This window comes from Ischnura elegans, chromosome 5 (genome assembly GCF_921293095.1).
Source record: "Ischnura elegans chromosome 5, ioIscEleg1.1, whole genome shotgun sequence".
NCBI classification, from domain to species: domain Eukaryota; kingdom Metazoa; phylum Arthropoda; class Insecta; order Odonata; family Coenagrionidae; genus Ischnura; species Ischnura elegans.
Genome location: NC_060250.1, coordinates 57,796,992 through 57,808,631, shown reverse-complemented (window position 1 = coordinate 57,808,631; position 11,640 = coordinate 57,796,992). Strand labels below are relative to the sequence as shown.

Sequence of the window (11,640 nt, the reverse complement as noted above, 5' to 3'; positions counted from 1 at the left end):
CACCAGTAAATTTTCAGCATCCCGCGATTTTCGTTTCAGATTTAGAAAAATAGGAAACCACCCTGTAGGGATGAAGTGTCGCATTCTGTTGGATAACTAAACTCCTCCATGGTTTGCATAGGTTTATCAACTTGCAAACAAGGTCTCGGAATGCATACTGTTCGTGTATTGAGGACTAACTGTTTTCAGAAAGATATCAACCCTCAATTGCATCATGCCACATTATTCTATTGTTAAAATGAAACGAATGTGCTTGGTTTAAAATAATTGTGCGCAGTTGAATTGTGTGTATTACAGTGGAACCTCGTTAAAGCGAGTACGGGCTATAGCGACACTCTCGCTATAACGAGAGATAGCCGATGCACCGTCAATTGACCCTATAATAAGCGTGTTAAAAAATTCGTTTTTACGACACCCTTTTGGTGCTGCCTCTCGCCATAGCGAGGGTTTCACCGCCGGAAGACTTTCATCAAGACTCCTTAATCTCTGTATTTTCTAGCGATCTGTTAGATATGAAGTTAATGGAGTGCTCAGACTCAAATTTATGTGGTAAACTGTCGTTCGATAAATAAGTAGTTAATTTTGGTGAAAATATTGTGGCATTAGCATTCGCGAAAGCTTCATCTTCTTTTGTTCCTCGGACGGCAGAAAGCAGTCGGCAGCATACCCGCACGTCCGTGAGTTGCATGAATAGAAAGCATTTGATGGCAGTCACCATGGCCAAAAAAACACCAAACACGTCTAAGTGAGAAAATAAAAATAAAGGAGTAATATGAGAGTGTCGAAATTAATTTTTCTTCCTATTTGCTCTGCAAAATTAAAAAAACAAAAGCGCCCAAGGAATGCAGACGATGAAGAGTTATAAGGAGCTTTGTTCGGATAGTTTTGCCCACTCAAATCTGCGGGAACTTCTGAGAAAGGGGCTACGCCTAAGCCTAAAGCGGATTATTTCAGGGATAGATTGCGAATCGAGAATTTCAAGAGTGCGGAAGGTTGATTATACTAATGCGAAGCACCAAAGCGTTATCTCCCCTCATAATTGCTGGTGATGCCTGCGGTGTAAACCCGAAGTCGTGGAAGAAAGGACTCCGATCGCAAGTATCTTTAGAAGTATTCCCCGCGTCATATAACATAGATGAAACGGAACTTTTTTACATACAACTCCTCGACAAAACCCTTGCAGTATGAGGTATTTCTTGCAATGATGCCCCTAAAGGTAGGTAGTGCGCCTTAGCGATGATGTAGGATGTACGAAGCAATGATACTCAGCGTGAATTGCACGGATGGACGTATTTATTCTCCGTTGCGGATTTACAAGGGTGAACTATTCGCGTCAGTGGTCGGAGTCGTACTGGCGCTCTCTTTTGTCACGTGGGTAGCCGAGCATCCCCTGGTGGCCGCTGGAAGAACTCGCAGAACAACTAACTCTCGTTTGCAGTGCCGTGGTAAACTCGGTGTATTACTTCAAATACGTCGCGAGCGTAACACTCAAAAAGAAACTTTTTTTCAACAACGGCAATTTTAATCACATCATTTTTCAAGCTTAGCAAACTTTTTACCGTAGATTATGTAGGTATTACATTATTTGATAGAAAAAGTCTTCCAAGGCGGGAACGTTATACAACCTTCCACCGTTTTCGCCTGTAGAAACAAATGCAATGCGTTATTTCACTTCACTGCCGCATAACGTACAGAAACAATAAACATACACCAATGGAAACATTTGAGGCATTAAATAACCGCGATACTGTTTTATCAATTAATTTTTGAATTTTCAGTGGAAAATACCAAAATAATAGAATGATCACGTAAATGAACTAATTAAGTGCATAGAAAAATGGCTTCGTCGGTTGTGCATTGGCATAATGATTAACGAAACAATGCTTTCCATGATTTTTATTCAGTGCGGCGCTTATAAATTGTTTGAATAGTTAGTCATTGTTTAAGTAAGGAAATTTAGTGATGCAAAAAAACATCGCCTTTCGTCTGGATTTATGCTTACGTTTATCGGATAGATGTTTATCTGTCGCCGCACCACTTCCGTTCCTGTATATCTGTTCGCAACAGGTATATTGGCTATTATTTGCTCCACCTCCGGTAAAGCGACAATTCGCTATAGCGAGTGTTTATTAGTACACCGTGGGGTGTCGTTATATTGAGGTTGCACTGTATATACTTGACTCTGAAGCTATTTTGCAGTGTGACTACAAGTTCGGAAGATTGAAGGGACAAGAAATTTTGACAAACTATCTTTTTTTCAACGATTCCTAGGAGCATTGCTCACATATACTTCGTTATTACGAACCTCCAGTTTTTCAGTTCTGAGAACTTTGTAATAATGAGAGTCTACTGTAGTTGCCTCCTGGGCAACTTGTCCATGGTGCAATTATGTAGCGTGGTATCAGGCAATTCAGTTTCCTCCATAATGCAGTTGTTTGATGCATTCTTGCCAGATATTTGATCACACCTCCATCTATCATGCAGCCACTGATGCAGATTTTTATCATATTTTCTAAATTTTAGCTTTGCAATAAAGATGTAAAGATCTATATAACTAATTTTCTACCTTTTGGATCCAATTGAATTTTGTTGTATCCAAGTTAACTCCTAATTTTACTCTAATCAAACTGATGATATTATACAGTAGCAGCAATTGAGTCACAGCAATGGAATGGAAGTAATATTTCTGTGGAATTAATTTCTTTTTTGTTCAAGTGTTTTTTTTTTTTAATATGTTGAAGTTGAAAAATTTGTAAATGGCATTTTTTGTTGTGTCACATGATCAGTTTTTTTTTGTGTTCATCATTGCATTGTTTAATTCATCAGAATTGCCTATGTTTGTTGTTTTTATTCTCATTCATTGTGGTTACTTTTCAGTACAATGTGGATAATGATGAGGCGTGAGAAACGTGATAGGCGTCACTTTAAGAGAATGCGTTTTCCTCCTTTTGATGATGAAGAACCTCCTCTTGACTATGCTGACAACGTGCTTGATGTTGAACCACTAGAAGCCATCCAGATTGAACTTGATGCAGAAGAAGATACTGCTGTTGCCAAGTGGTTCTATGATCACAAGCCGCTTGTAGGAACGAGGTAATATTTGAGTCTTTTTTAGGCAATAAAAAACATTAATATCCTTAAAGCCATTAAACTACCTACATATCCCCATCTCTCTAGTGTTTATTTTGCTAATAACAGCTGTAGTGCATTCCTGGGATTTATTAACACTTAAAGTGTAGATGTTTAAAGGTATTAGTTCTAAACATTTTTGTGTCTTGAGGCACAGAATTTAAGCAAACCACAGTAATACTAAAATGTAGTGAAATTTATTCAGAAAATTCACAATTGAAGATAACAGAATGTTGCTGTTGCACTGTTTAATTATCTTTTTTCCACAATTGTCTGGTTTACTGCAATTAGTGGAAAGATTAGTGATGAAGATTTTATGAATTCTGAACAAAAAACAACACATTACAGTGAAGATACGGCAATGAAAGTGTCTGACAGACATTGATAGGATGTCCTTGATGCTTTTAATCTGCCAAAACTGTACATAATTCAGATGTCTTGTTTTAATCAAGATAATGTTGTAAAAATGCTCTCTTAAGCAAAGGAGTTGACAGTAATTCCTTGAAAGAATATATTAATGATATATGATGTGATGTATGATGATGTCTCATAAGTAGTTATGCTTGTTAGTAATTCTACATTTTTTGGAAAAATCAGAATGTTCATTTTTGTTTAAAAATTAAATTTTGTAAGATGCCACTATAATGGTTTTATTTATTGCAAAAATGTGCTGTATGTGTAAACTATTTTATACTGTGACGAAGGTCATAGCTACAGTTAGGGTATTGTGTAAAGCCCCTGGCATTGAATACTCTTTAGAGTATGATTCAGTCAGTGTCGCAAAAAGGGGGCAGTTTTGAGGGATAAACCCAAGCCCCAGAGCTCAGAGAAATTTTTTAATAAAAATATTTTTCATGTGATGAAATTTGTAACTAATATAAGGGGGACGGATGACTCACAAACAAAACATCAAACTATTCACACAGCTGCACAAAGGTTAAGAAAACACTTAGCTGTTTCACAAAATAAAATATATTGCGACCGGTTTCGATACAGCGTATCATCATCTGATGATGATACGCTGTATCGAAACTGGTCGCAATATATTTTATTTTGTGAAACAGCTAAGTGTTTTCTTAACCTTTGTACATCATGAAGGAGTTTCACCATGTTACGCCAACCACCATCGCATTTATTCACACAGCTGTAAAACTCACCGTTCTGGACCATTTATCTTAAACGTTTTCTAGGGGAGGGCCCCTGCACCTCCCGCTTACCCTGGTGGGTATTCCATGCCTCTTAGACTCCCAGTATTAGCTGAGCCCAAAACCCCCGTAGCCTTATTTCCTCGCTGCACCCTTGGATTCAATCACTTGTTATTCTCATCTTTTGTATTCCTTTGCAGGCATGTGAATGGTTCCACTTACCGCCGTTGGAATTTGACTCTGCCACAAATGGCAACATTGTACCGAATGGCTAACCAGCTTTTAACTGATTTGGTTGATGACAATTACTTCTATCTCTTTGATCTTAAATCCTTCTTTACTGCCAAAGCTCTCAACATGGCTATTCCTGGTGGGCCTAAATTTGAGCCCCTCATCAAAGATGCTAACCCTGCGTGAGTGACTGTTAACTTATCTATGCAATGAATTCATCAAAGATTTGTCAAAGGATTGATCATAGTTTGTATTCTAAAATTATTATTATTTGGTTTAAAATTTCAATTTTACCTTTCAGAGATGAGGACTGGAATGAGTTCAATGACATAAACAAGATAATAATCAGACAACCTATCAGAACTGAGTATAGGATTGCATTCCCCTACCTATACAACAACATGCCTCACTATGTGCATCTTTCATGGTTTGTATTAAATATTGGTTCTAATTTGTGAATATAATTGATCTTCTTAATGCATGTTAGCAATGCCAACGTTGAAAGATTATAAAGAGGACATATGGGTAATTTGGGAGTCATTAAACTGTTAATTCTTAAATTGCAAGTGTACCTTGACTTCTTTTTTCTGAAATTTTCCTTGTCCTATCTTAAACTTATTGCCATCCTTGGCTAAATAACACGTCAGCTGAGGATGGTTCAATTGCTGCGCTAGGCAAATGCCCCATCTCAGGACAGATTGCATTTCTTGGAGCAATGCAATCTTACCTTAAATATTAAATCAATTTATTAAATGCACCTATTCAGTTGAGTCTATTTGTATTGAATGGTCTTTAGCCAAATTGCTGCATGTTGTAGAGGATATTTTTTGGTTCTATAAATGTTTTAGAAAGCCCTGTGAAGGCTAAAAAGGGCTCATGAAATAGAACCTGTCTTACTATCATGGTGACTGCATTGCTTGCTTTTTTTCAAATTGGAAATTGTATCCGAAGTAGTTAGTTGTTCTCTGTGAGTTTGAAGTATGCAATATCTACCTGGATTTTTTTTGTTTTACTTAGTGCTGAATTTATTCATAATGTAAATTTTTTATTGTTTCTATCATAAAAATCCACTTAAATGCTACATGCACCTTGTATTAGTAGGGGAAGTATTATTTGCTTGCCAGGCCAGTATGTGACTTTTAATGTATTTACTAATGGAATTATCATAATGGTAATTTTACTTAAGATACTCTTAACCACATAAACTGTGGTGGACACCAAACAATTGGTGCTTCACTTATGGAAATGTGGGAAATCAATATGTGGTTGGATATTAATCATCCTGAGAAGAAATAGGGATGGAATCTGAGGCCACATGACAACTAATACTATGTGGATCTGCTGAAATCCTATTTTAATAATTATTATCTCTCAACCTCATGCATGATATTTTTTGTATCTCAAAGTATGAATACTCAAAATTATGTAGTCTTAAGTTCTATTTCTTAAAATTGTGATGCCGTTTGTATGAATAGGAATTGTTTAATCATAACAGACCTATTAATTTTGGAAAGGCATGAATTCTTGCATTTATAAGAAACAATTCCAAGTTTGTTGAATGCCCACATTTCATTACTTATGAATTATTCTAGTTAAAACTTTCCTTTAATTGAATAAGTATTCCATTGGAGTGAATTGGCGAGTCATGGTAGATAATTTTGTTGTTAAAATGTTTTTTCTCCATGCATTATTTATTACTTCAGAAATGTAGTTTTTTGCGTGCTCCAAATAGGTTATCTCTCAGCAGTTATTTTGTGACAATTTTATTTGTTATTCAAGGAAAATATTTTTTTTCAAAGGTATCATGCTCCAAATGTTGTGTACATCAAGACAGAAGATCCAGATCTTCCAGCCTTCTACTTTGATCCTCTTATAAATCCAATTTCTCATCGCCACTCCTTGAAGGTAAGTAAATTAGCCCTCAGATTCGGAGTTAAAATATTTCACCATAAGTGCAAAACCTTATGAGCATATTTTAACAGGGTGTTGAGCCTCTGCCAGATGATGATGAAGAGTTTGAATTGCCGGAAGAAGTGCAGCCTTTCCTGCAAGAAACACCTCTTTACACCGATAACACAGCTAACGGAATTGCTCTCCTTTGGGCTCCAAGGCCCTTCAACATGCGTTCAGGTAAGTTTGGAGTATTTGGTGGTGAAGGTTTTGCAACTTAAAAGAGAAAACCTTGCTTGTGTGTAGAAAATTAATTTCTTAGCGACTTAAAACTTTTTTATGGCTTTCTAATATCATGTGCTCTAGTGAATGTCGAACCTTGTCCTGGATCTCATATTAGTTTTCTCATCTATTTCATCAAATATGTGATGTATAAATAATTTTCTGTTGCAATTAAACAGCATGCTTCCCGTAAAGAATTTTATTTCCATTTGTAACAAGTGTGAGAGAAGTTATTTTATTCCCTCATTGAGGAAATTCCAATGAGCTGTTATATTCGAGCTGACATGATATGAAGGTACAAAAGTAATTAATAATTTAATATATTTTTTATAGGTCGAACAAGGAGAGCAATAGATGTGCCTCTTGTTAAACCATGGTACCGTGAACATTGCCCTCCTGGTCAGCCAGTGAAAGTTCGAGTGAGCTATCAGAAGCTTCTGAAATATTATGTACTCAATGCTTTGAAACATCGACCACCAAAACCACAGAAGAAAAGGTTAGTTTTATGATTTTTATGCGAAAGTTAGAATTTTTCAAATGCCTTAAACAAATAGAAATTTTTTTGTCGATTTTTTCATTTTATTTTGAGTTTGTGAACACCTGTAACTTAATGTTAAATTGCTTTTGCTGACTTAAATTGTCTTAATCAAAAGAGGATACTTGCCTTTAAAATACAGTGATTAACTATTTAAGTAGTTCATCACACGAGTTTAAATTATTAAAGTATCCTTTGTGTTAATTGATCTGATATCAAGTTGTGTTCCTCAGGTTGGCACATCTGACTTGATGATTTTTGTCACAATTGAAAATGAGCTGGTGTCGTACTATCAAATTAATGAAGTACATTTGTTTTAGCTATATTTTGCCTTTTATCCTCCGGCTGAAAGCTTGTCTGTCACTTAAGAAAGTGTTCTTCTGTTTGAATTTTTACGCTGATTTTGTGTTTTGGTATTATGATAATTTTTCTACTTCTCAAGTATTCAATTATAACTGGTAAAATATCTTGAAGTAGTTACCAGTGCTGCAATGTTTATATGTTTATGATAGCTTTCAAATTCTTATTTTACATATTTATTTCCTTTAAATTTTAGGTATTTGTTCAGGTCATTCAAATCAACCAAGTTCTTTCAGACAACTACCTTGGATTGGGTTGAGGCTGGGCTTCAGGTTTGTCGTCAAGGTTACAACATGCTGAACCTGCTGATTCACCGTAAAAATTTGAATTATCTGCATTTAGATTACAACTTCAATCTCAAGCCAGTGAAAACATTGACGACGAAGGAGAGAAAGAAATCCCGTTTCGGAAATGGTAAATATCTGTGTCCGTCTTATCTTGGTATTCTGCATAATAGAGTACAATATTGATCGTAACTAGAAATGCGAGCTCTTTTCTGTCTATGAATTTGATTATTTTGAACTCTTTAAATGTCTGAAGTATTTTTTTGTGATGACTCACATTCCCACTCTTCATTTCTATTTGCCTGTAGAATTTTGCTCTCATAAATTTTATGATTTAAATCCTTTTTAATGTATAGCATTTTATGCATATTATTTTTTCAGCATTCCACTTGTGCCGTGAAATACTTCGTCTCACAAAGTTGATTGTGGACTCCCATGTGCAGTATAGGCTGAACAACGTTGATGCATTTCAGTTGGCAGATGGTTTGCAATATATATTTGCCCATGTGGGACAGCTGACTGGAATGTATCGGTACAAATATAAACTTATGCGTCAAATCCGAATGTGTAAGGATTTGAAGCATCTTATTTACTACAGATTCAATACAGTGAGTAACCAATATCTGTTGTTGTCATTTTTAGTCTTAGTAACGCTCAATTAAGTTATTTTCTTTAGAATGAATTGTTAATAGTTTTACAATGTTACCTTTTTGGTTTGTGACTGTAAGAAATTAATTTGATACCAAAATATTATTGGTATTATCTTAAGTACTGCTGTTTATCAATGTCTTTCTTTTGTAATTATTATCTTTGCTACAGTATGGAGCTTATGTTCATTTTTTTTCTTTGAGTAGTGCTCCCTTTGAAACAGTGGCATCTATAATTAAGTATTGCTTAAATTAGATTAATATAGTTATGATTTAGACTACAGTGAAACCTCTATTTTACACTTTTGAATGGACCACTTACAAAAAGTACAAAATTGAGGATATTGTAAAATAGAGTATCATTTTCTAAAGGCGGTATTGTTTGGGACCTGATAAAAACTGTGTAAAATCAGGGAAAATGTATAATAGGGGAATGTAAAATCGAGGTTTCACTGTATTTCATGTGTTTTATTGCTATGATGAATGGCGTAGGGGTACTGAAATCAGCCGTTTATGTTGGCTGACTGCTTCAAACAACTGTCGCTTAAAAGCCTGAGGCTTTGTGGTGGTTGTATGAAGTAGGATCAACGCTATCTGAGCTGGCAGTGAAATGAACTTGATTGCTCTATTATTTACCTTTTGTCTATGTTGCTACTCTTGACTCCCTTTAACTTCTCAGGGTCCTGTGGGCAAAGGTCCAGGCTGTGGAATATGGTCTCCTGGCTGGAGAGTGTGGCTCTTCTTCATGCGAGGCATTACACCTCTTTTGGAAAGGTGGCTGGGAAATCTTCTGTCTCGTCAATTTGAAGGCCGTCACTCAAAAGGTGTTGCCAAGACTGTGACAAAGCAGCGAGTTGAGAGTCACTTTGATCTGGAACTTAGGGCCTCAGTAAGTACTTTTTTCAAAGTCTCCAATTTTTAGTGAGTATTTTTCCTGATCATAATATTAAAATTGGGCTCTAGTAATGATGATTTGTGTAGGGGTCTGATATTAACCATCTATGAAGGTTAGCTATTTGAAGTGATTGATGTGGTTAAGCCTGAGGCTTCAAGCTTCAATTGCTTCGGTAGGACACTCTGCTTCACTGAACTAGTAGCTCAATCATAATGATCGGAATACTGTTCACATTTTTATGTGATGACCTTGATAGTTACTTTTCATTTATATAATAGCCATACTTATTTTTACTGTAAAAATGTACTGAGTGGAAGATTTAAATTTGACACTATCCTAGGCCTATTCTGACTGTAAGGACTGCTGAAAGGCACAATAACAATGTAATTTCTTTCGTGCTTGCATTTAGAACAGAAATGGAATAATTGAATTGCAAGAAATGTTTAGTTGAGTGGACTGTATGACGCCCTATATTCTTATTCGTATTGAATTTTTAATCATGTCGTATTCATTTTCTCTCCATAGGTTATGCACGATATTGTGGACATGATGCCTGAAGGTATTAAGCAAAACAAAGCCCGTACTATTTTGCAGCATTTATCAGAGGCTTGGCGATGCTGGAAAGCAAACATCCCATGGAAGGTCAGTTAACCTATGTATTCTGATGAAAGTTTACATTTCAATGATCATGGTTATTACAAGTTTAATTTCCTTTTAGGCTTTCATTTTGATGAAGTCTTTTACTCCAACTTTTGTGAATGTTGTGTTTATCTTTTGGTTTATACTATGTATTTATAGACAGACTTCTCTGCCATTGCAAGTGCAAATCATTAATTTTCCATGTTTTAAGATTACTGTTTTATTGATTTGTTGTTTATTTCAGTAGATATTATTGCCTCAGTTATCCTGCAACATACATGTTCTGTCAATGGCTTTGTTGCTTTTGTGCTTTTATTCAATCAATCAGTTTATCAATGTGAAAGGAAAAAAAGGTACCTGAAAATACTTCGGTTACGAAATCGGTTAATGGAGAATTGTATTTTTTGTTTGGGATTATTGAGATTGTTGTTTGTTTTCTAAACAATTGCTTTTCATGCTGAGTTGAGGCACTTTAATACATCTACTATGCCTTTTGACCACCTTTGTCTATTGGAGGGTGAGTTCAAGATAACTTTTCCAAAGTACAAATGCTCATCCTTATTTCATTCCATGAACTATTCTTCCACCCTATTATGTTGTCATCAATATCCTAATTGATCTCTTCACAGTCACTGTTTTATTGTATGTTGCTGTAGGTTTCTACTTGTTATTGATTAGAGAAGCAACTATTGAATGAATATTATACCCTAAGCATGAAGATTCACGTATCTGCACACTTGTGTATTTTAAATGCCTGGGATTCTTGCTTTACAGGTACCAGGACTCCCCACTCCCATTGAGAATATGATATTGCGGTATGTGAAAATGAAGGCTGACTGGTGGACCAATACTGCCCACTACAATCGTGAACGTATTCGACGAGGAGCAACTGTTGATAAGACAGTGTGCAAGAAAAATTTGGGTCGTCTCACTCGTCTTTACTTGAAGGCCGAGCAAGAAAGGCAGCACAATTATTTGAAGGTTTGTGATTTCCTCTTTTAAATACATTTTTGCCTGTTAAGAAATTTTATTCAGCTCATGCCTTCTTTGTTCTGTGATCAGAATGATATGGTTGACAGAAGTTGATGTCAGATTTGGCTGAAGTATGTGACATAGAAGTTTTGTCAAATTAAAATTTTTGCACTGAATTATGGTTTGGTTTAATGTGGCCTCAGTAGGAGACACTGAGGTAAAAACATACCTTATTTTCTAATGTAAATTGATTTCATGTTCGCATTGTGAAATAAAACATTAATTTTCATGCCAATTTATAAAATATATTTGTGTATATTGTTCATGTTGAGATTATATGTGGCTTAATTTTTCTCTAATCCTGTTTTATTTTTTTGTCTTTATTTCATTCTAGGATGGTCCGTATATATCTCCAGAAGAAGCTGTTGCTATTTATACTACTACTGTGCATTGGCTTGAATCAAGAAGATTTGCTCCAATTCCGTTCCCTCCTCTCTCATATAAACATGATACCAAACTTCTCATCCTGGCTCTAGAGAGGCTGAAGGAAGCATACAGGTAATGTAGCATAAGATGAAATTTTAAGGAATTAAGTATGGGTGTATCATTTGGACATTTAGTCAATTTAAAA

General features: G+C 35.6%; 1 protein-coding gene across 1 annotated transcript in view; it reads left to right on the top strand.

Annotated features, from left to right (window-relative positions):
- Positions 1-11,640, top strand: part of LOC124158928 (pre-mRNA-processing-splicing factor 8) — a 38,623-nt gene that overhangs the window by 6,738 nt on the left and 20,245 nt on the right. Inside the window, exons 5-16 of the mRNA XM_046534352.1 lie at positions 2,878-3,093; positions 4,475-4,687; positions 4,807-4,932; positions 6,305-6,410; positions 6,488-6,635; positions 7,011-7,173; positions 7,769-7,986; positions 8,238-8,464; positions 9,183-9,392; positions 9,924-10,040; positions 10,812-11,018; positions 11,404-11,567. Coding sequence (XP_046390308.1) covers positions 2,878-3,093; positions 4,475-4,687; positions 4,807-4,932; positions 6,305-6,410; positions 6,488-6,635; positions 7,011-7,173; positions 7,769-7,986; positions 8,238-8,464; positions 9,183-9,392; positions 9,924-10,040; positions 10,812-11,018; positions 11,404-11,567 — 2,115 coding nt within the window. The remainder of the gene's footprint in view (positions 1-2,877; positions 3,094-4,474; positions 4,688-4,806; positions 4,933-6,304; positions 6,411-6,487; positions 6,636-7,010; positions 7,174-7,768; positions 7,987-8,237; positions 8,465-9,182; positions 9,393-9,923; positions 10,041-10,811; positions 11,019-11,403; positions 11,568-11,640) is intronic.